Source organism: Lactuca sativa, chromosome 7 (assembly GCF_002870075.4).
Source record: "Lactuca sativa cultivar Salinas chromosome 7, Lsat_Salinas_v11, whole genome shotgun sequence".
Lineage (NCBI taxonomy): Eukaryota > Viridiplantae > Streptophyta > Magnoliopsida > Asterales > Asteraceae > Lactuca > Lactuca sativa.
The window spans coordinates 205,021,614-205,047,450 of NC_056629.2; the positions used below are offsets into that span (position 1 = coordinate 205,021,614).

The 25,837-nt window shown below is 38.3% G+C and overlaps 1 protein-coding gene across 1 annotated transcript; it reads right to left on the reverse strand.

Moving 5' to 3' along the window:
• Nucleotides 1-2,985: 2,985 nt before the first annotated feature.
• LOC111884727 (phosphatidylinositol/phosphatidylcholine transfer protein SFH13) lies at nucleotides 2,986-6,923 on the reverse strand. Its single transcript, XM_023881035.2, has 11 exons — nucleotides 6,642-6,923; nucleotides 6,082-6,164; nucleotides 5,666-5,969; nucleotides 5,224-5,590; nucleotides 5,067-5,144; nucleotides 4,643-4,797; nucleotides 4,372-4,471; nucleotides 4,207-4,296; nucleotides 3,685-4,116; nucleotides 3,510-3,584; nucleotides 2,986-3,225 (listed from the first exon to the last, which is right to left on the reverse strand). Exons 2-11 carry the CDS (start codon nucleotides 6,086-6,088, stop codon nucleotides 3,208-3,210), a joined length of 1,626 nt encoding a protein of 541 aa, XP_023736803.1. The 5' UTR covers nucleotides 6,089-6,164; nucleotides 6,642-6,923; the 3' UTR covers nucleotides 2,986-3,207.
• Nucleotides 6,924-25,837: the final 18,914 nt, after the last annotated feature.

Genomic DNA, 25,837 nt, shown 5'->3' on the forward strand with positions numbered 1-25,837 from the left:
AAATGAATGAGAAGAGGACATGTGGCAAAAAAACTTTCATTTATTATAGTAGATTTAATAAAATAGAAAAACCATAAAATGACATGTGGAATAAAAAATAATTCAAAATCAACAAAATGACATTTGGCAAATTGAATGAGGGTGTGACAAGTGGCAAAAAAACATTCATTTATTAGAGTAGACTATATTTAGTGTTACACTAAAATCCAACATTATATATAGTGTTAGGTATAGTGTAAGGTTGGAGCATTATAATGCAATTTATAATATAAAAATAGTTTTTAGCGTAGGGTTGGAGATGCCCTAAGTTTAGTTGACCATCTTGGTTACTAGGTATCTTGTTTACCGATGTGTAATAAATGATTCATTTTTTTATGTTATGGTGGAATCGATATAGACTATGTTGTCATGGTTTTTGGTAGTATTTCACCCCTCAGGTATATTTAAAATCCTATGCCTACTTAGACCATGTCCATGTACGTAGCTATCTTTGCAATGTGTATCTATCCTTCTTATAGATACAAAAGAATAAAAAATTGTCATCTACCCTAATAAATGAAAATGTTTTGTCACTTGTCATTCTCTCATTTAATTTGCCACTTGTCATTCTCTCATTTAATTTGCCACATTTCATTTTTGTTATAATTTTGAAATATATTTATTTTCCACTTGTCAGTTACATCATTATTCATTTCCACTATATCATTAATTTAGTTTCCATAAATTAAACCTACTATAATAACTATTAATTTCAATTTTGAAATTTGAAATTTCAATTTCATTTTCAAATAAATTTACATTTTAAACCATTGTATTTAACATTTTATTATAATAACTCATTTAATACACGGGTCTAACAATTAAACACACAATTTTAATTAATTTATTTTTTGCATGTTTTTTTTCATAATTTTCACTTATTTCATATTTCAAATTCAAATAAACTCCTCATTTAATCGCTCTTATTTAACATTATGTTTTAATTAACCCGTATAATATATGGGTTTCACAACTAGTCTACTCTAATCCTCGTCCGTTGAAGATTTCTGAGCCAAAGCCTCGTCCGTGAGCATCGAAGAATTCGCATTCGAAGGAGCAAGAAATGAAGATCATTATTTCAACATTCAATCCTTCAACCCCAGAAGCAAGGTGAAGCTGCAATTGCAGATTATGTGACGGATTGCATTGAAGCCTCCTCAATCAGTCTGCTGCTATCGTTCTACCTGCTAAAGTGATCTAGAAGATTTGTTCTCTCTGAAGATTCTCAAGCTGAATGTGTCATCTTTCAAGAATCAGTACGTCAAGCCTCCTCACCCAACGTGCGTTCAATGCTAAATTCTGAAGAAAACCTCAAGTGCTCAAGATGAAGTCACTCATTGAAGATTCATATGTTCATCCTGATGTTATGAAGAAATTGAAGATAAATGCTGAAACCAAGCTCTCATTGAAGATTGATAAGAAGAGCCAGCTACTTTTTAGGGGGGGGGGGGGGGGGCTTGTTGGGTCATTAAGAAAAGAAAACTATAAACCAAGGGGGAGATTGTTGGGTCAAAATATGGTTTATACTTTACTTTTCTAGGCAATTATAATTTTGTGTAATATTTATGAATTTTCGGTCTAGTTTACGGCCGTAAACTCATTTACGGCCCATTTGTTTCCGGCCCATGTTCCCTAGTATAAATAGAGGTGTTAGGGTGAGGAGTATAGATTGATGATTAATGAACCCTAGAGAGTTTACGGCCAGAGAGAAACAGGAGCTTTTATGTGTGTGTGAATCTCTTGTATCCGGATCATAATTCATATCAATACATACAAGATTCATATTAATTCTTCTTCTCCTTCTCTTCTCTTTTTATCTAACATCATCCGTTTGATTGGGATTCCGCACCATCAAACGGATCTGACTGATACACGGGCAGATTAGGGACTTACAGCTCTTCCATTCACGTACCTCGGGTTCCAGTGGGCGCCAACATGAACCTTTAAAAATATTGGAAGTTGGTTATTGACAAATTCATTGCTAAATTATCTATGCGAAAATCTACATCTCTCTTTCGAGGGTCGGCTTATATTTCTGACTTCTGTTATGTGGAATCTTCTTACCTATTTTCTATCTTTATTTGTGGCCCCCGCAGGAATTATTGAAACGTTGGAGAAGATAAGGCGGAATTTCTTGTGGGCGGGTCCGAAGGGAAATAAAAAATAAACTGGGTGGCATGGAGTAAGTGATAACTGTAAAAAAAGGATGGGTGTTACGAGTTGGCACAATTAAAGCTTTAAACATCGTGTTACTCGCAAAGTGGTGGTGGCGTCTCCGGAAATCTCATTATCTGTTGTGGAGCCAGACGATTATAGCTATACACAAACTTGAATCTAAATCCATGGATTATTACGCCAATCTGTCAACAACAAGTGTGTGGACTATACTTTGGAAGCACTAAGAAAAAAATTGACAGAGACGCTTCGTCATCCTCTACAGTTTGCGTATGGCTAAATGAGGTCCCGAAAAAAGTTTCTTTCGCGTGGAGAGCTAAAATGGGACGCATCCCTTCAGCTATGGCTCTTCAACACCGTAAAATCCCTCTTCCTTCCTTTGATTGTGGTCCACTAGGACACTATGAAGAATCAGCTGATCACATCTTGGTAACTTGTAGTTTCGCGAAATGGGTACGAGAATGGATCTTTAAATGGTGCGGTATCCATGACTGCAACTTCTCCAACATGACTGGGATTCTTGATTTCGCGACTGGCCGGTTCTAAAAAAATATTTATGTTTACACTAACAAAATGAAAGCAATCATTTGAAATTCTTAATGAATGAATATGCATGCACACAAAATCTGTATATATATTACATTGGGCACCCATGCTTTGGGTTTTATACACCAATTTGAATGATCTTGAACGCTTTTATGTTTTATGAGGCGATTTTTGAGAAATCATAGATTTAGAACGTGACTCCAAATATATGGTGGTATAGTAGTATTTAAAGATGTCAACCATAAGCGCGGATCTCATTCCATAAATTGTATTGCTTTCTGTTTGCTCTTTCATCTTATACTCTAAGTAAACCTTTTTCTAACACTTGTTTTCACCATAATAGATTCACCTCCTACTTTTTACTCTCTCTATTACTTTCTAGTTTTTACACACCTCACATTCACATTCACATTGCCAAAAACAATTCACCGCTTGTCCACCGCACCTTCAACAGATCCTCCGCCGCTGCACCCAAATACCATCTTTAAATTTTAATCTTTAATAAAATATTAAACTAAATTACATTTTTATAATTTTGGTTCTTATTTGAGATTCCTATAACGTATTTGGCCCATGTTTTAAGTAGAATGACAAGTTTTTGCAATTTTGGTCCCAAAAATGTTACAAATAAGGATCTAAATTGGTAGAGAGAACTTTTTGGGATCTAAATTGTAAAAATTAGCTATATTCATTTCTGTATTCTACTCTAAATAATATTATTTAAATAAAATAGGGTATATATATCTTACGTGAAATTTTGACTCCTGTATATTCTCCATCAAGGCTGCAATCTCAAGTTGCTTCACCACCGTAGCATGAAGTACCTGCACGGCACACGATCATTACTCCAAAATCTTAGTTTTTAATGGAGTAATAATAATAATAATTTCATGATTATATATATTTTTTTTTAAACAGGCTTACACTTTTGGTTTTATTAAGATCAAATTCGACTAATTTAATCCTCTCCAACGAATCATACAACATATTCTCTTTTTCAACAGGTATCTGAGCCGGTTTCCTTTTAAGTTCTTCAAGTAGCCCTTCAAGCTTCTCAAGCCTCTCAACAAACGGATTCACACTCTCTCGTGGTTCATCTTCCACTGTGTTAGTTGGATAAACATTCTTCTGTCTTTTCAAAAAGTCAAAGGGTAGAATGGTAATTAGAACAATCAGTTTTTCCACCAATGACACCAGTGGTCTTCCTACGTAATTAAATCCCCTCTTCACAATCTCCATTAATATAAAATCATCAGAAGCTGTTTCATGATTGTTTTCTATCTCAACTTCTTGATCCGACCCACTAAATTGATCATCACAGTTATAGTAGACTGAAGAAGAATCAGATGACATCACCTGTATAAATTTTTTTTTTTAAAAAATAAAGTCAAAATCATAATTCTAAAATGTCAAAATTTGCCAATAGTATATAATAAATATACTTGCCTTTGGGGGGATATAAGAATCAAGTTTCTGTTCATCACCAGAAACTCTTGTGATTTGTCTTACAAATGTGGCTTCTGTATTATTCACAACCTGTGAAGAAAAATAAAATAATTAGAAAGTTGTTATTTATATATAAATATACACAATTCAAAATGTTTTATATACCTTCATTATTTCCGGGTCGCTCCATGGACCCATGTTTGACCTAAGGCAACCAAACTCACCAGGACACGTACAAGAACCACCAAGGAAATCAGGTAATTGACTGCACCAATAACAAAGAATCAGATGATTCAATATAGGCAACATACTTTACTTTTTTCCCATAATAGCAATTCACTTATGGGTAAAAAACAAAGTACATTGCATTTATTATTACTAAAGAAAATGTAATTTTCCCTAATAAAACAAGGACAAATTATGAAACAACACAAACCTTGGATCAATGACTTCAAGTAATTTCCCCAATGATTTTGGCTCCAACACATGAATTTTCGAGATTGTTTTTGCATCTAGAAACTTTTGAGCAGCAGGCCATAAATACTTCTTGAAAGTTGACCCAGCGTTGACCACAAACATACGGTGTAAAGTCTGCCATTAATTTTGTAAATCCATTGTTTAGTTTTAACAGCAACATACTTACATTTATTTACCAGTAATAGCAATTGTACTTTATTTTTACATATTGCTATTATCAGTAAAATATATATATATATATATATATATATATATATATATATATATATATATATATATATATATAAGTTAAAAGTACATTGGTGAAAAGAGTAAAGTACGTTGCTATTTCCTGCAATTTACCGATTTCAATTTAAAGGAAGGAGTGATTTGATTTTATTTACCTCTGGGTAATAGTTATTGTCAACCTTGGCCATGGCTCCAAGAATACTTGCAGCACTTGGAGTGAAATTCTTCAATCCCTGCATATATTATATAAAAATTGGTTGTCAATGTAGAAAATATAAAAATTTCAAAACAGTTTATGTATATATCACATACCAAGCCTTGTACATCAAGAATTGTTGTAGTGGAACAAATTTGTCTTTTTGCTGCAACTGAACAAGCGGGAAACTTTTCAATAAAAGCCCTTTCAAATTCTTGAACATGATATTTTAGGTATCTCTCAATAGACGTAATGCGCATGAGTCTACTGGGGTGTGCTTTGCCAAGTCTTTCAATATAAACAGGTCTTCCTTCTCTATCAACTCCATGGTACCCATGAGGGTAATATTGTAATACTTCTTCAAGTTCTTCATATACAAAATCCTCCAATATTGTATCTGTTCCATACTCTTTTCGCCATTGTAGCATTTCTGCCCACATCCGGATTGTTCTATCCATGTTAAAATCTCTTGCTTTCAAGAACCTGTATGAAAATAATAAACAAATAGGTTTAACATTTTTTAACAGATCTTTTAAAAAACTGAAAGAAATTACTGACCTCAGAAGGGTATGATAATCATCATGTCTTTCTGGGAGTAAATCTTTGTCAAGGAGCTTTTGTCGGAGTTCATGGACAGCTCTCTCTTCTCTTGCATCACGTACATCTTCTATTGATACCGAAGGAACTCTGTAATCAACTTTTCTCTTTCCCCTTTTCTTAAGTGAATGGGTGAATTTGTTTGAAGCATTTATTGCTTTCTTCCTTAAAGCTCCAATTTTAGATCTTCGTCTCTCGTCTTCAGAATTTTCGAAATCCATCCTCCTTTCTTTAATTTCATCAAAAGCATCAGCTCCTTCTAGGCCTAATAGAAGAAAATTATAAAGAAAGATTACACTTTCTGTTTGTAAAACAAAAAAAGGGCTTCTGACTAAGTGAATAATTAATGTTACCCGGCAATAAAACGTGAAACTTACCTGACATTTTTGCCAGGTACAGAAGGTAGAAACTCAGCAGCAGAAGACTTTAATGAAGGCAACCATCACAAGCCATGTATCTTCTGTAAGAACAAAAAGGAATGAAGAAACGATGCAGATCTAGAATTTCTTGTATATCTGAGCAGTAGACAGGAAGAAGAAAAACCAAGCATAACAGCAATAAGAATCTAATCCCTGATCCATTTCATAATTTCATAAAATTCCGAAATGCCGTGACTTCAAAGCTATCTATTGTTCTTAGAATTGTCGGTTTTGCAGATTTAGCGATGCATATGCAACCATACAAGAAATTATCGACTCAAGAAATCTGAAAACTAAGTGTAGTTAATGTAGCAAAAACTAATTTGATTACAGTGGAGATTATTGCATTGAAGAAAAAGTTACACCGACAAATTTCAACAATGCAAGCAACAAACCACTCAGATCTCAAACTGGTCCCAAACAAACACCAGCACGTCTCTATTCTTTAAACACAATTGCATCGATTGAATCAGACGACTTTTGGTTCAATAGAAAGTTTATTAATATAAAGAACATACCGAAACCCTAGAACATAAGCGTGGGATCACAATCTGCAAAGCTGCGGTAAACGTCTTTTTACATATACTAATATAAATTCACGAGAAGGATTGAAAGTAATCGCCGGGATCTTTCTCGATTGAAGAACAAATCTTCGCTGCGGAAGAACACACAGAGATTGATTTTGTATGTATATGTTGTATGTATAGGTTTTCTTCTTTCTCACACCCAACTAACTTTTTTCTCCTTAGGAAGGTTTTCCAGCTGCTTGTTTCCCCTTTGCTTATTTGTCACCCATGTCCCCCTCCCTTTTGAACTTGTTTATTTGCATTTTTCCCCCTATTTTACGAAAAAACTTTACCCAATACACCCCTCGTATAAATTTAACAACACTTTGAAACCCTTCAGTACTTTAAAATAACTATTCCTTTTTTATGCCTTAACATTAGCCAAGACAAATAAGGGATGTTTGTATATGTTTTGATAATCTAATTGTTTAGTGGTTAAATAAACGTTTTTAGTTATTCAAGTTCATACCAAATGTAACTAAATTGGCTATAAAATGGTAAAATTAAGTTACCTCTTTACCCTTTCTTTTAACCAAATTTGTGATATATTAATTACATTCACTATTTGCCGTTTTTTCACAAATATATTCTTTATGGCCGAAACATTTAAAAAAATATATTTTTTACGATGATTTTATAACAACCGATTATTTTGTTTTCGTTTTTGAGGTCATAAATCACTTTCACAGCACATTTCTATGAGTTATAAGTGAAGTTGTTATGAGTGTGTCATCATGAATGGTCATTAATGAAGACAAAATAGACCAAAAAAATAAATAAATAACAAAAAATAAATTGATGTCATCTTTAATACTTTTTATATCCTAAAAATGCAATGCTTTATATCTTGATTCCATCAAAATGTCATATTAAAATTTTGGATAAGTATTCAAACTTCGATTTTTTTGTTTTATAATAATTGATACAAAAGTATATTACTTTGATAGTATTTCATAGAATTTTTTATTTTAATCAAATATCTAAATCATTTGTATGCCTTTTAAAATATATTTAGCATGTAAATTGATTGTTTATAAAAGTAATTTCAGTAGGTGGTTAACGTTTATTCTCAAGTTTGAAGACAAAAACAGAATAAGCTAAAATAAACAAGAAAAATAAAATAAAATAGAAGTTAATGCTTTCTTGTGTCCCCTCTTGTAAAAATGCCAAAATGAATTATTATATTTAATATATTTTTTATGTTTCAAGATGGAGAGAAAGGATATAAAGATGACAAAACTACAAAAGCATCATTAATGTATACGTTAAGTTAACTTGGATTATTGGTAGCTTATTTAAAAGGTATTTAATTTTGTTTTCAAACGTTTTCCCAAAATCCCTCCCGCAATCACACACACATTAAACAAAAACGTGTTGGGACCATAAAGCAGTTTGCTCGTACTTAAGGGGGCTAAAATGTAATTAAAAAGTAAAAACAAGATTTACTTTTTAGAATCTTATATTTCCAATTTTAACCCACAGAAGATTAGCCAGCCAGATTCTTCTGGTAGAACCTACGATTTGGGTTACCAGTAATAGGCATGTTCCTTAGGCCACGTGGACGGCTCTGATCCGGACATGTCCGTCAGATTTAGGAATGTATCCTAGGTACGAAATCAAGGAGCATTAAATGATCCGACGACTCCAAAACAAATCAGCGGTGAGGGGGAGGACCCGACGGAATGATACACTGCGTGGGGGTCCATGGACAAATTCCTGCATCACATTCTTTTTTTCCCTTGGTAAAAGTAAATAATTGACCGGAGCTTAACCTCGATAAGTAATTATTTTGAAAAATGGGATAATCCTGAAAATGACTTGAGAATGGACAGATTTTACAATGATTTGGTCGTTTTTTTTTTATATATATTTCTTAAACGACCATTTATTTTATGAAAAGAGAATTTTAAAAATTAAAAAGACATGATAAAATATAATTTTTGCAAAAGAAAAACAAAAAAAAAATCAAAATAAGCAACAAATCTTTCACACAAGTCATTTACCAAACTCTTTTTTTTCCTTTCAAATGTTCATTTTTTTTTGTTATATAAAGAGATGTTTCATTCACAAATCACAACTCATTTTCTAAATTCATTTGTAACGTTTCATTTTTAAAAATATTTTTTTTTTATTTTTAAAATAACCTAAACACTCAATTTTATAAAGGTACATTTAAATTAAAACCATTTGTTCATAAACTAAAATCCATAAATTATAGTTATAATGAAAGTATCGTGGAATTTCAAATCATAAAATTGTTGATGTATGTGTACAGTCATGTCTTCGACTTTTTATAATCATCTGAAGCGTCTACAAAAATATTTAATCCACAATTGTAAGCAAAATCTTAGTGAGTCCCAAAATATCACATACAACACAACACAACATATATAACAGCAATGGGTCCACATCAACATCGGGTCCGTATCAACCGTGAGTTTGAAATGACTCAAATATTGCAACGGATCCGCATCATCAACCCTGAGTCTAAAATAACTCAAATATAACAACGAGTCTGCATCAACCCCGAGTTCGTATCAACCCCGAGTCCAAAATAACTTAAATATATCAAATAACCGTACAACAACAATCAAGATACTAACAACACAGCAATACACACAGCCTAGCTATCGTAACTATGACATACATAATACAGTGAAAAAACTCATTTGAACTGAAAAGCAGAATCTCAACAGCTACCTCATCAACGAAAACAGCTAATACAAGTTACCTAAAACCAAATTGGAACTAGTCATTAGTCAAATACTCAATTCTACACGAGTATGACCAAAAGTCAATCTGATCAAAAAGCTAATTGTCGAAGATAAAGGTTGAATCCATTGCGTTGTAGCCAACCCCATAGTCGTGGCGTGGTAACTAAATAACAAAACAGATGCGGCCAAACCCCGACACCGCGCCACGCCCACCCACCTACCGCGTTGCGGTGAGTGTCCTAAACAACATACTGGATAAAGCCCTTAACCCTTAACCTCCATAACTCAAAAGCCTGGATTAGATTCTTCTAAAGGTCTTAATGGATAAAGTTTCCAACTTTATCCATTACGAAACCCCATTAAGCGAGGATCTAAAAGCCTAAGTCCATCAAATGTCCCAACACTCACTTCTCTTCAAGCATGGAGTTAAAAGAGCTTATGCATGCTCTCTAAACTCGACCAAAATGTTAGAATTGAAGTCCACCATGAATCTAACATCATGGAGTTGTCCAACCTCCCAAGATCAAACCATTAAAGGGACCAAAACACCAAAATAATGATTAAAACCAAGATGAAATATAATAAAGCAAAGATCTTTGCAACTTATAAAGGTCTAAAAGGTAGATGAACGTTGAAATCTTCTGATGCAAAGCTCTAATACTCAATCTTGCAAGAAACTCCAATCTAAAAGTCACCAAAATCATACAAAATGGATGAGAAGGGAGAGAAGAGGCTCAAAGAGGTGAAATGGAGGCTAGGGTTTACTCATAAGGAGCTCTTAGTGGGTGTTTGGTACAGCTTTTAAAAATAGCTTATTAGCTTTTTAGCTTTTTAAAAAGTTAATAAGCTAAAAAAATGTTTGTCTATTTAAAAAGCGTTTTTTAAAACAACTTTTTGGATAGGAAAAAGTAAAGCTTTCAAAAAGCTGGAAAATCCTAGCTTTATAGCTTTTTAACCATTTTACTCCTGAAAAAGCAGATTTTCGCATCCAAACACTTTTTAAAACCAGCTTTTCCTAAAAGTCATAAGCTAATAAGCACTTTTCTTAAAAATCACTTTTGACATAAAAAAGCTAACCCAAACATACCCTTAATGTGATGGAGTGTAACGCCCGTAAGTTAGGGCTAGACGTTTAACAGATTTTAGATAATTCATTTTATTGAATAATTAATATCCTCGAATAAGATAATTATTCGTTATACGGGCTATATTATACATTTAATATATGCACATTATGTGAACACATATAATAAGTATATAATATTTGTAAAAAAATCTTATTATAAAATTTATCATTGAAACGATAAAATCAAGTTTAAAAACAAAAGATTATTTAAGATAAATAATCTTAACAAAAGTTGTAGTAATCGTGATGACGATTGTAACATCGTGAATTTCACCCAAAAATTTTCTTTTATTATTAAAAAATTATAATCAGAAAACGTTAGCGGAAAACTTATTTTTAAACTGTGTGAAAACATCACCAGTGTTACTTAATTTCTAAAACAAGACCATCAAATTCCAAAGTTGTAAAACCAAACCATAACAAGTGTCAAAACCAAATGTAAATCAAACAACACAAGAAGTCTCAAACTAGTATCATCACTACTAATCAAAATACTATATCTAGCCATGAGACCCCAACCTCACCAGGCCATCAATATCAAGCTACCTGTACCAAATGCAAAGGCCACAACAATAGGAAAGAAACAAGTGTCAGCATCAACACTGTGAGTCAATCACAAACACATAAGCATGGGAACAAAAATACACATATATCATGTCAAGTCATGCAACACATCAATCCATGCAATATTCATCGATAATCCCTATTCTAATAAAAGAATAGGTTTAATCTCCTATTGACAAGTGTCATATAATTAGAACTCCTCATTAATGTTATATATCACCTATCATGCCATTTGTCAACCTATTAATTATCCATTTAAAATTTTCAAATTTTAAATTTCCACTCTAATTACATTAAATTAATAATTGATTATCTATTTCAAATTTTAAATTTCTTATTCTAATTACATTAAATTAATAATTGATTTTTCATTTTAAATTTCAAAATTTAAACTTTCTCACTTTAATAATATTAAATTAATAATATTTGATTAAAAAATAAAATAAAATTATTACAGATTATAAGGTGATATAACTTCACATATTTATTTAAATCAACGATTATAATTTTATATAACTAAAAAACATATATTTTAAGTAATAATTTATTTAAAATAATTGATTAATAAATTTGATTTTTTAATATGAAAGTTTAATTAATTTTATAACCGTGCTTCTCACGGGTTATAAACTAGTTATTAATATATACATGTATGCATTAATCCGGACATTCTTTCATCGTAGTATTTATTTATTTATTTTCTTTGCTATAATTACTATTAATGTCCCTCGCTAAACTAGGGTCTATTGCATTGCTAAACATTCCCACATAAAGACCCCGTTCGCTACTAACGTGACATTGCGACCCAGTGCACCAAATGGGGCGTGACTCCCATCCGTAGCACTATTACTGGTTCTCCGCCTTCGCTACTCCGACTTTGCACATATAAAGAAAATGTGTTGTCTTTCAAGGGTCATTCAAGGGTACATTGAAATGCTTCCCCCACCCAAACATGATGTTTGATCCGACCTCCCCGAGTAGCCAACATCACTCCGGTTTCCATACACATTGTGCACCAGAACCATGCCTCGAAATGGTCAACTAGAAAACCATTCGACATCGCCTTGGATTAAGCTCTTTTTCTCCAACGATATCCTTCCACTGTGATATCCCTGTTGGATTAGATGTCTAAGCCCCATAACTATTATTGGTATGTACTCGACCCGAGAGTAGCATGATCCATTTGGGTTGCATGACATCGAAACAATTGGATAGACAAGTGAGAAAATGTTATTTATGATTTATATTAATATATTATAAGCTCTAATATATTTGTAACAGCCCGAAATTCCATATATTGATATAATTATGATTTTGGGGTGTTTTAAGAGGGGACTCGGCGAGTTGGAGCCTAGACTCGCCGAGTAGGATCGCAGACCGGGTCGCGGGTTCGTGACTGGACTCGACGAGTCCAGATATGGACTCGGCGAGTCTGCGTTGTTTAGCGAAAACCCTAACCGTTCAGGTTTGGGACGTATAAGAGGCACTTATTGGCCGTCATTGTTCATTTTAGCCTTCTGAGAAGAACCCTAAATCGATTGGGTGCATCTGGAGCAAAGTTCAAGGGCCATTGTTGATCTTGGAAATGTTGTTGTGCAAGGAAGAGAAGGGCTTGGCTAAAGGAACAGCAAGGGAGTCACGTTCTGAGGATTTGGGGACACAGAGGGCACATTATTCAGGTAAGAATTTGAGTTATGCTCTGCTATATTGATGTGTTTATGGAATTAGGGTTTGTGGAACCCTTTTGTGATTAGATTGAATGCTACCCTAGTCCCCCAAACGATTGTAACTCTGTATTGGGACCTTTGGAGGTCCAGAATGTCCCATGCCTGTACATTTCGGGAATTGATGAAGGTTTTGGATTGGAATCCTTATGCCTTAGGTCAATATGTATGTTATGAATCATGGGGTGTAGCATGAGCACTGAAATGAGGACCTTACGTGATGGATCAGTCTAGGAAGGCCAGACCTATGAATGGTCGGAGCAGTTCTGACCTTAGGAAGCAGTTTGAGCGGTTGCATGGCATGAACTCGCCGAGTCCGATGAACAGACTCGGCGAGTAGCTTGAAGATTAACTGGGACTCGTCGAGTTGTTCTTCAGACTCGGCGAGTTGAGTCGGGGTGGCCCCGCGATTCTTCCAGGAGGAACTCGTCGAGTAAAAAGGGGATACTCGACGTGTAGAAAGGGTGTCTTAAGGAATCGGTGAGTTAAGGGCGAGTGGACTCAGAGTCGTTGAACTCGGCGAGTCTTGGGGTGACTCGGCGAGTTAGATCGCGGGTTGAGTGAAGTTCTGAGTATGGGGACTCGGCGAGTCATAGGGTTGACTCGGCGAGTAGGGTCAGTCAGGGGTGACTTTGACCTTGTCTTTGACCAAGGATTTACCAGTGGTTCCAGGGGTATTTTGGTAATTGTTGTTATTGTTTGAGTTCAGTGCATTGGTGACTGTCCAGAGGTGGAGATCGTATCAGTGATCGGAGCATCTTGAGCTATATGTTCAGTCGGCAGTTTCGAGGTGAGTTATCCTCACTATATCATTAGGGTTTATGGCACCAAGGCCGACCCTTTTATCGGATGGAAATTCGGGTAGTTGTCATTACATGTTATGGGCTGGAAGGCATTACTATGTGGACCGGAAGGTCATGGCCTGGAAAGGCGTATGTATGCATTTAGTATGTTGACTGATTCATAGGGTAATGTTATGATAGTGACCGGCTAGACCGGTATCTTGTTAGAGTAATGCTATGATATGTAATCTGTTGATCGATTGTTGTCTATGAACTGCTATATGATTATTCGTTATGTTGTATATGCATTTTATGCTTATGGGCCGGAAGGCAATATATGTTATGGGCCGGAAGGCAATATGTTATGGGCCGGAAGGCGATTATGTTGTGTGATGGACCGGAAGGTCAGGGCCTGGAAAGGCGTATATGTGGTTGGTATTCTGGGGGTATCTCACTAAGCTTTCGGGCTTACAGTTGTGGTTTTATGTTTCAGGTTCTCAAGAGTCTGTGGCAAGGCAAGGGTGTGATCGTACCGTTCCTCGTGTTGATGTTTTATGATGTGAACCTGGGAAAATACTCTGTTAAATAATGTATTGAAAACCTTTTTGCAACAATGTTAATAAAATAGGTGATTTTGAAAAGTTTTAATTGTTTTGAAATTTTGGATGTTACAATATTAATATGAAATCATATTATTTAATTAGTATTGATCAATAATTAATTTTGAATTAATTTTGTGATTAAAATAGACTAATTAAATATATGGGGATTCCTTATGTAAATCATTTATTCTTATATATGTGGGCTTGTGGTCCATTGTCCTTCATGTTGGGCTTAACCCATGGATACTCCATGGAGGTTAAAACCCATGTATCATGAAGGAAATGGAAAGTCATACACATTAGGGTTTACATGGTGTAACCCTAATGAGCCACACTATATAAAGGATCAAATGGTTCATGAAATGTCACTAGTGGATACACATAGTGAGGGCAAGGGCCGATTTCATAGGGATAACCAAAGTAACCTTCTTCTCAAGTTATTCCATTTGTTGGTGGTGTTGTGTGATTCCATTTGAGGCTTTCACACTATTGGGGCTAAGCTCTTAAAGGTTCAAGACTTCAAGCTCCATCAAAAGGTATGTCATCTAACTAGACTTTTGTAGTATAGTTGCTCCATAATATGCTAGTTAGGATGATGCTTTGGAATTTTGTATATTTGCATGTATAATAGTGAAAACATAGATCCAAGGCATATAGGGTAGCATGCACACGATAGGAGTGTTAGAATGCTCAAAACCCACAGTGGTATCAGAGCCTAGGCTTGGTTTTCAATTATACTTTATGCAATTGATGAAAAATCGAAAAACTGGATTTTTGAACAGTGGACTCGCCGATTCCAAGGCAAAAACTGACCAACTTGCCAAGTTTGTTCATACACTCGACGAGTCGGAGGCCCAGAGCGCAGATTTTCGACTTTTAAGGTTGAAATTGGACTATAATCGTTAATCTAAGCTGTTTTAGAATTTATAAACCAATTTTTGATGTGGTAATGATCATTCTAATCCAATTCAAACGATAATTGTCAAAAGTTTCATGTTTTGTATTAGTTTAATGGTTAAGCCAATTACATGAAAATTGTTTGATTTGAATTGTCTTGTTTGTATGAGTTTAATCTAGATCTTAGTTTTTCTTGACATGTTTGTTTGTTTATTAGATGATCTAAATGACCTTTAATGGATTCCACAACTTGTCCTCAAGTTATGGAAAACCAAAAGTCTTTCTTGTTAATGAATCTTTAAAAAGTCATGAGTTATGGGTTTGAAGATTTTTTTCCCATAAATTGTTTTATGACATCCATAACGTGTCCTCAAGTTTTGGATTTTCAAGAGTCTTGCCATTAAAAGCTATATTAAACTCATATGTTATAGATTCCAAAAGTTTTTGAATTGTTCAAAACTTGCCCTCAAGTTTTGGAATTTGTAAAGTTATATTTTTGAATACTTAAGTTCCAAACCTTAGAATTTTAAATAGTTTAAAGTTCAACCCTTATATTATTATAATGAGTAAATTACACGAATGGTCCCTATGGTTTAGGGTAATTTGCGCATTTGTTCCTAACTTATTTTTTAACTCGAAAGGTCCCTATAGTTTGTTTTTGTTACGCGCTTGGTCCCTGTCTTACCTAAAAAACATATTTTGCCATTGATTTTTTAATTTATTTAAATAAACACACCACCAACCTCATCCCCCTCACATTACCTTATCTACCCCACCATTTTTCTCTATTTAAATAATAGTCTTTTTACATAAGATATGGACCAAGCACGTAACAAAAACAAACAGTATGTACCAATGGCGTAACAAAAACAAACAATAAGGACTTTCCGAGTTAAACAATAAGTTAGTGACCAAACGCGGAAATTACCCCAAACCATAAGGACCATTCGTGTAATTTACTTTATTATAATATTATAGGTTTAATTATATATATATATATATATATATATATATATATATATATATATGTATAAGAGTAACAGTCAATCTTACCGTTAGTAGGCCTCATTCACGATGTCAATCTATAAGGGGGGGTATAAGGTTACTGCCTATAAAATGTAACGACATAAATTTTCAACCAAAATTTTCCATTTTTAATCTCATAAAAACACATGTCATATTATTTAAACACCAAATATCAGTCAACAAAGTTTTCAAAACATTAAATCAAATCTAGGATCCATAACTCCGTCCCAACTGTGTGTACAATCATGTCGGTGCCTTCTCGCGGTCCTCTGAAGTACCTGAAACACATATCACATAACACAGTAAGCACGCATGCTTAGTGGGTTCCCCAAAATACCACGTACATAAAATTAGCCACTCGAGGCTATAGCTCTACGAGACCTTTCGGTCAATTGAGTCTCAGTGGGACCTTCCGGTCCCACAACTTTGGTAGACCTTCCAGTCCTACCCATGATGACCTTCCGGTCCAAACCCTGTTGACCTTCTGGTCCAAACCATGCAAACATATACATATCACACAGAACATATATCACATAACACCTATAAACACATAAGACCTTCCAATCACACATAACTACCACTCGGGGTAAGGTATAGTGAGAAGACTCACCTGTCAACAACTGGATAGTCTCGAACTCGTCTCATCCGACTAGCCTCCCCCTAACATACACAATAGATATCCCTATCTAATAACAACACTCACAAGGCCAGACGAACCCTTCTTATGTACTCATAGAAGGATAAAAGACCACTTTACCCCTCTATGGGTCCAAAAGTCCACTTGTTGACCAAACCCTAAAAGTCAATGAAAGTCAGCAGTTTCGCGTACGCGGGGCGTACGACCCTTTACGCTGGGCGTACAGCCTCGCCATGCATCGGGGGGATCTTTGACCATACGTTGGGCATACCAGAATTATGCTCGTCGTACGACCCAGTTTTTCTCTTTCCACTTATTTGGTCTTAACCTGCTAAGACCTTTGCTCCAAACCCAGATCTGGACTTCCTACAGGCTCTTACTCCATATAGTTTGAGACCTTAAGCCTTTGCCTGGCTGAAGAAGTCTCAAATACTAAAACCCCCACTTTTTGCACACAAATGGGCTCATAACTCATGCATGGGGTGGTCATGAAGTCCAAGATCCCATTTTTATGATTCTACTCTACTAAGGACACTCTAAGGAACAAGTATTAGGTCCTGGAGTTGAACAAACTCATAAAGTTCCAAACTTTGGGACCAAAACCCTAAAATGGTCAATACATGCACATATAAAAAGATGAGAAAGCTTTGAGCTTTTTACCTCCAGCAGATGCTCCAACTACAAAAAAGCTTAGATCCAAGGATTTTAATCCAACTTTATCTTCTTCAAGGCACCTCCTTCACTCTAAGAATATCTCAAGGTTACTTCAAGCTCACAAATGGACTCTTAGCACAAGGGACGCGATTTAAGGTTTATGAGAGGGTTGGAAATTAGAAATGGTGGCCAGAAATGAGGCCATCATGTTCCTTATATAGGGCTCACCCCTCATTTAGGGTTTTCATCTAATCCTAGAATGCCCAGCGTACCCTATGGTACGCCCAGCGTATTGGGTGACCTCCGCGTCAAGAACATGCTCACGATTACGCGTAGCGTACACTCCCGTACGCCCAACATACTCGATTATCACATAATCTTCTAAAGGACTAAATTTGACAACTTAAGGAAGGAAGAAGGCCCAAAGAGATATACTTGATCCCAGGATGTTACAATTCTCCTCCACTAGCATTAGACTTCATCCTCGAAGTCATGCTTCCGCAAACAGTTCCAGATACTGCTCCCGTATCTCTGACTCCGGCTCCCACGTCAAATCAGATCCCCTTCGATGTTGCCATTGTACTTGCACCAGGGACACTTCCTTGTTTCTTGGGACCTTTACCTTTCGATCCAAAATCACGATCGACCTCTCAATGTAATTCAGGATCACATCCACCTGAATGTCCTCTAGTGGCATCACTGCTGTTTCATCGGTCACACACTTCCTCAGCTGGGACACGTGGAAGGTGTTATGAATATGACTCAACTCTTTTGGCAGTTCTAAACGGTAGGCTACCTTTCCTACTTTGGCGGTCACTCTGAAAGGACCGATGTACCGGGGTCCCAACTTTTCCATTTTTCTGAATCGGATCACTCCTTTCCAAGGGGACACTTTCATGGGTACGAAGTCTCCGACCTGAAACTCGAGCTCGAATCATTTTCTATCTGCATAACTCTTCTGGCGACTCTGGGCTGTCAGTAACCTCTGCCTGACCTGTTGAATCTGCTCGGTCGTATTAAGCACTATCTCGGTGCTACCCATCACTCTCTGTCCCACCCCTCCCCAACAGATAGAAGTCTGACACCTCCTTCCATATAAAAGCTCAAAGGGAGGCATACCAATACTCGAATAGTGGCTATTGTTGTAAGAAAACTCAGCCAGAGGCATATATGTGTCCCAACTCCCACAGAAATCCATAACACATGCTCGAAGCATGTCCTCGAGTGTCTGCATCGTCCGCTCACTCTGCCCATCTGACTGAGACTGGTAGGTTGTACTGAAGTGCAATCGCGTACCTAACTCCTCATAAAACTTCTTCCATAACCTGGAAGTAAAACGCACATCCCGATCTGACACTATCGAAGTCAGCACTCCATGCCGAGCCACCACCTCTCTTACATATATCTCTGCCAGCCTCTCTGCAGAAGAGCTCTCACTGATAGCAAGAAAAAGGGCGCTCTTCGTCAACCGATCTACAATCACCCAAATCGCATCGACACTCTGCGCGGTCCTAGGCAGCTTGGTGATGAAATCCATAGAGATTTGTTCCCACTTCCACTGGGGAACCTCTAGTGGCTACAACTTGCCATGAGGATGTTGGTGCTCGGCCTTAACTCTGCGACAGGTTAAGCACCTCTCGACTACCCAAGCAATGTCTCTCTTCATACAGGGCCACAAATAATCTCTCTTCAGGTCCAAGTACATCTTAGTGGCCCCGGGTTGGATCGAGAACCTCGATCTATGCGCCTCCTCCATCAGTGTACGTCGAGCTCCACCCGTATAGGGCACCTAAATCTTCCCTCGAAAGGTCATAAGCCCCCGGCCGTGCATCACAAACTCAGACACCTGCCCAATCACCGGCTCCCTCTTGCAGTTCTCAGGTCTCGTAGCTTCCGCCTGGGCCTCTCGAATGATATCTAAGACTAGATTCATCACTGTCATCCTCAAACACACGTCTCGGATCGGGGTATTCTGTGCTCTACGGCTCAGGGCGTCGGCTACCACATTAGCCTTGCCCAGATGATCCAGGATCTCGTAGTCGTAATCATTCATCACATCTAACCACCTTCTTTGTCTCATGTTAAGGTTGGGTTGATCCATAAGATACTTCAAACTTTTATGGTCCGTGTATATGGTTCACCGAACTCCATACAGATAGTGACGCTAGATATTGAGGGCAAACACCACCGCCCCCATCTCTAGATCGTGGGTGGGATATCCAGTCTCATGAGGCTTCAAATGCCTCGATGCGTACGCTATCACGTGCCCTCTCTACATCAGCATCGCACCCATGCCAAAAATAGATGCATCGTAATAAACCATAAAGTCCTCCATCCCTTCAGGAAGGGCTAACACCAGGGCTTCGCATAATCTTTGGCGAAGAGTCTTGAACGAGGTCTGCTGCTCGGGATCCCAAGTAAAAGTAACGCCCTTCCCGGTCAATCTAGTGAGAGGAACAACAATCTTGGAGAAATCTGTGATAAATCTCCGATAGTAGTCGGCCAATCCCAGAAAACTCCTGATCTCGGTAGGGGATCTCGGCACCTCCCAGCTCATAACAACCTCAATCTTGGCCGGATCGACCAGTATCCGATTCTGATTAACAAGGTGCCCCAAGAACTGGACCTCTCGTAACCAAAAATCACACTTGGAAAATTTGGCGTAAAGCCTCTCCGATCTCAATACCCCAAGGATCTCTCTCAAATGTGAGGACATGTTGCTCTCTAGATCTCGAATACACCAAGATGTCATCAACGAACACGATCATCGGTCGATCCAACATAGGCCTACATACCCAGTTCATGAGATCCATGAACGCTGCTGGTGCATTGGTGAGCCCAAAATGCATCACCACGAACTCGTAATGCCCATAATGTCCTAAATACTGTCTTCTAAATATCTTCCTCACGCAGCCTCATCTGACGATACCCAGATCTCAAGTCAGTCTTGGAAAACCAAGTCGCACCCTGGTTGAACAGATCATCGATCCTCGATAGTGGATAACGGTTCTTGACGATCAACTTGTTCAACTCTCGGTAATCAATGCACATCCGGTGTGAACCGTCCTTTTTCTTGACAAAAATGATCGGTTCTACCCACAGCAAGCTACTCGGTCAGATGAATTTGTTCCCCAACAGCTCCTGAAGCTGCGAGAATAGCTCATGCATCTCCGGTGGCGCAAGGCGATAGGGTGCCTTGGCGATAGGCGCCGCCCCCGGAATCAAATCAATACGGAACTCCACCTGCCTCTCGGGAGGCACACCCGGTAACTCCTCGGGAAAACATTCGGGAACTCACTCACGATCGGAACCTCATCGATAGAACTCGGTCTCTCCGTAGCAACCCGCGTATCCGGCACATAGGCCAAAAAACCCATGTAACCCTGCTGCAAACTCTGTCTCGCTCGGGCAGCCAAGCAAAATGCTGGCCCACATTGGGTACCCTCGCCGTACACCGTAAGCACTCCCCCACTAGGGTCTCGTATGGTCACCAACTGACACTCACAGTCGATCACTACTCTGAATCGGCTCAACTAGTCCATGCCCACGATGACACAGACTTCACCCATAGCGATCGGAACCAAATCTATCGGAAACTCCAAACCAAAAATCTCGAGTACACATCCGCGGATCACATCAGTAGCAAACACCGCCCGTTCATCGGCTATGGAAACTCTCAGAGGTCGACTCAACGCCTCTCATCGGATGCTGATGTGACGACTAAACGCTAGTGACAAGAAGGATCGACTCGCACCCGAGTCAAATAACACCAAGGCAGGTACAGAATTCACAAGAAAAGTACCTATGCATAAGACATAATAAGCACAAATTAACATGAATAAGATAATAAAGGAATGCATATCGGCCACGACATCAGGTGCTGCACGGACCTCCTATGCCGTCAGCTGAAATGCTCTACCATGGGCTTTCAGTGCCTCAGCCTTCCCTGGTCGACTATCTGAAATGCACAAGGCCACAGGTGCAAATCCCTGTGTCGGTCCCTGGACAAGCTGTGGACATTCAGCCTTCTTATGACCGGTCTGGTTGCTGTGAAAGCAGACTGTGAACCCCTTGGGACATTCCTTGGCTATGTGCCCCTCCTCGCCACACTTGTAGCAAGCGCCTGCTCGACAAGTCCCCTCATGACCCTTGTCGCACTTCCCACAAGTGCGGCCCTTCTGGCCTCTGGATCTGGAATCGGTGGGCTTTGCCTGCTTGGCTGCCGGCTGAGACTGTGCCGGCCACCGATTCCTCCCCTAAGACTCTGCCTCCTCTCTGGCCTGAGTCTCCAGCTCAATCTCCCTCTTTCGGGTATTTACCCGAAGCTCCGCAGACGTCGGACATGACGAGTTCGCCACGAACTCGCGAAGGTCCCTCCTCAAGATACTCAGATAGCAACTCATACGTACTTACTCGGTCGACACGTGCTTAGGGCAGAACATCGCCCTCTCGTGAAACATCCTCTTGATGACTGTCACTAACTTTGTCCTCTGCTTGAGGGACAAAAACTCTTGCGCCAACCATTCCCTTTCCACCGGGGGAACATACTCGTCTCAGAACATAGCAGTAAACATCTCCCAATTCATTGCAGTGTGCTCTGCAGGGGTGAAATGAGTTGTCACAAACTTCCACCAGTCCTTCGCTCCCAAGTGAAGCTGGTTCAGCGCGAACCGTACTCTCAAGTGCTCCGGACAAGAACAAGTGTAGAAGCATCCCTCAATGTCAGAGATCCATCTTATCGCGGCAATCAGATTCTAAGTCCTATCAAACTCTGGTGACTTCATGTTGCTGAACTCCCGGTACAGCAACGAGTCACCCCCTGTGGCCTAGCAACGACGACAGTTGTGGTAGCTGCAGCCTCGGTAATAGCAGCATATCGCTCGTCAAATGTCTTAATCAACGTGGTCTTGATAGACCCAAACATCTCCGGTATCTCAACTCGAATGGCTGCAGCCACCTCCTTGTGAATCATCCTATGAATATCCTCGTCACTGATACCGCTGCCTCCTGGGTTGTGGCGCATTCCCACCATGATGCCTCTGAAACACAACACAAAATAATCAGAGACTCGCTCGAGTATACCCATACTCGATCACCCGACCCTACTGGTTCCTTAGCATCGAAAGGATTGTTACTTAGGCTGCTCACTAATCCGGTGTTTCCAGTAGTACGAGCCCAATACTACCTTCCACACCGCATTTGTATTCACCCTAGGTCCTCCTCCTAGCACCTCAGATCACAAATACTCTATGACTCTCGAAACGTAGGCTACTCGCTAGAAGATCCCTCATAAGCTCCTTTCTGCTACCTACTTGAACTCACAAAAATTCACAGTAGCAGAAAATCCTAGGCTAAGGCATTACAAATCATGCCACTCTATTCCTAAAATATGAAATACCCAACCTACTTTCTAGCATGCATAACATATCTCATATTACATAAAGTAAGGGTATTTTGGGAAATCACCATTCAGGCGCTGGCTGATTGTACACACTGTTATTTCTCCACTTTCTTTTGAAATCTCTTACTCGTTTTTAGAAAAAAATCGCTTCTTTTGAGAAATTTTCTCAAATCCTCTGTTTGAGTCCAGACATACCCAAAGGTGTTTCCGAATTCCTCAAACCAAGGCTCTGATACCAACTTGTAACAGCATAAATTTTCAACCAAAATTTTCCATTTTTAATCTCATAAAAACACATGCCATATTATTTAAACACAAAATATCAGTAAACAAAGTTTTCAAAACATTATCCAGGATCCATAAATCTGTCCCAACTGTATGTGTGTATAATCATGCCGGTGCCTTCCCGTGGTCCTCTGAAGTACCTGAAACACATATCACATAACACGGTAATCACGCATGCTAAGTGGGTTCCCCAAAATACCATGTACATAAAATTAGCCACTCGAGGCTATAGCTCTACAAGACCTTTCGGTCAATTGAGTCTTAGTAGGACCTTCCGGTCCCACAACTTTGGTAGACCTTCCAGTTCTACCCGTGATGATCTTCCGGTCCAAACCCTGTTGACCTTCCGGTCCAAACCATGCAAACATATACATATCACACAGAACATATATCACATAACACCTATAAACACATAAGACCTTCCGGTCACACATAATTACCACTCGGGGTAAGGTATAGTGAGAAGACTCACCTGTCAACAATCGGATAGTCTCGAACTCATCTCACCCGTCTAGCCTCCGCCTAACATACACAATAAATATCCCTATTTAATAACAACACTCACAAGGCCATACGAACCCTTCGTATGTACTCACGGAAGGGTAAAAGACCATTTTACCCCTCTATGGGTCCAAAAGTCCACTTGTTGACCAAACCCTTAAAGTCAATGAAAGTCAATAGTTTCGCGTACGCGGGGCGTACAACCCTCTATGCTCGGCATACAGCCTCGCCATGCATCGGGGGGATCCTTGACCATACGCTGGGCGTACCAGAATTACGCTCGGCGTATGGCCCAGTTTTGCTCTTTCCACTTATTTGGTCTTAACCCGCTAAGACCTTAGCTCCAAACCCAGATCCGGACTTCCTACAGGCTCTTACTCCATAATGTTTGAGACTTTAAGCCTTTACATGGCTAAAGAATTCTCAAATACTAAAACCCCCACTTTTTGCACACAAATGGGCTCATAACTCATGCATGGGGTGGTCATGAAGTCCAAGATCCCATTTTTATGATTCTACTCTACTCAGGACACTCTAAGGAACGTTTATTAGGTCATGGAGTTGAACAAACTCATAAATTCGAAACTTTGGGACCAAAACCCTACAATGGTCCAAACATGTATATATAAAAAAGATGAGAAAGCTTTGAACTTTTTACCTCCAACAGATGCTCCAACTTCAGAAAAGCTTAGATCCAAGGCTTACACACCAACTCTATCTTCTTCAAGGCACCTCCTTCACTCTAAGAATATCTCAAGGTTACTTCAAGCTTAAAATGGACTCTTAGCACAAGGGACACAATTTAGGATTTATGAGAGGGTTGGAGACTGGAAATGGTGGCCAGAAATGAGGCCATCATGTTCCTTATATAGGTGTCACCCCTCATTTAGGGTTTTCATCCCGAGCCTAGTACGCCCAGCGTACTGGGTGTGACATCCCCAAAATCACGGCCAGAAAAGACCGGTTTGTTTATGCTTTGTTTAAAAATCAGAGTAACATTTTAAATGAAAGTGTTGCGGAATTTGTCCCAAAACAAAATATGATAAAGATTTATCAAAAGCATTTCCATAGAAATGTATTTCATTAAAAGACTTGGGATGTCATGTTCGTACAGATCAAAAGCATAAACAGTACAATATAAGCCTTACTACACTATTTCATATCTACAGGCCTATATCCGTAATCCCTCGTCCAACATCATATCTATGCTCAAGCGCCACTACATGTAATACATAAAACTGAGTGGGTCAGGCTTGGGAGCCTGGTGAGCACATAGGGTTTTCAACCCACAATAAATAAGTTTATTAACTTCATTAAATTAAACAAATCCGATTACCCGTTCCCGTTATCCTCACATTACGTCCCTAAGCATCTATCATAAGGGACCTATCCTAAGGATTATCATCGGGACGGACACTACTGCTAAGGGGATTCCTCAACAATAAATGTCCTTAAGGCAACCATGTGGGGGATGGAGTACATCTGGTGAGCACACAGTTCAAATAAACACACAGTTCGAATAAACACCTACAGGTTGCGAGCCTGCTAGTGTCCACTGGACTGTCTAGAATAGTCCGTGGTCGTCATCTATACTCCGCTAGATGACTAGATCATCAATAACATCTATAACGAGGCCTCTCATTATTTCATTTTATCACACAGCAACTAATACATATACCCATGTTTTACCCCAACATTTTCGTAGATATAAAATAAATATACAGTTTAAATCTTTGAAAACATGTATAAAAACGTTCATCTAGCATAGATAGCAAGTATTCAGGTAATATGCACACATAGCACGTAATTTATATAAAATACTTCATATCTATGTGTAAGCTGAAAGTAACTATGCACTCACCTGGTAAGGTGGTGACTCGGCACTCCGACAGCTCTTCGTTACTTCTTAAAACAATTTTTCCTTGACCAAAACCTTGTATTAATACCACTAGAGTTTAGTTTTAACGTTAATCGCGACTAATTAATAGTCTAGCTATTATTACTATTATATAAGCGTTAAATAACACTCAATATAACTCATAATAATAGCCCAAATAATTATTTTAAGGTCCTAATAATGTTACTATAATTAAATAAAAGCTATATTAAATATAGTATAGGCGTAACTCACTTACAATGGGTTTTTATTAAAAACCGGGCTTCGCTGGAGCAGCGTTTCCAAGCCGAAAGCTTTTCTTCTCGGAGCCGTCGGGCGCTCCAGGGCTTTCTTCTCGT

Excerpts from the sequence above, each read along its gene's own strand:
- LOC111884727 (XM_023881035.2), bottom strand. Across the intron at positions 5,145-5,223 it reads TTCTTGATGTACAAGGCTTG|GGATTGAAGAATTTCACTCC; the intron begins GTATGTGATATA and ends TAATATATGCAG. Across the intron at positions 4,472-4,642 it reads CTTGAAGTCATTGATCCAAG|TCAATTACCTGATTTCCTTG; the intron begins GTTTGTGTTGTT and ends TTATTGGTGCAG.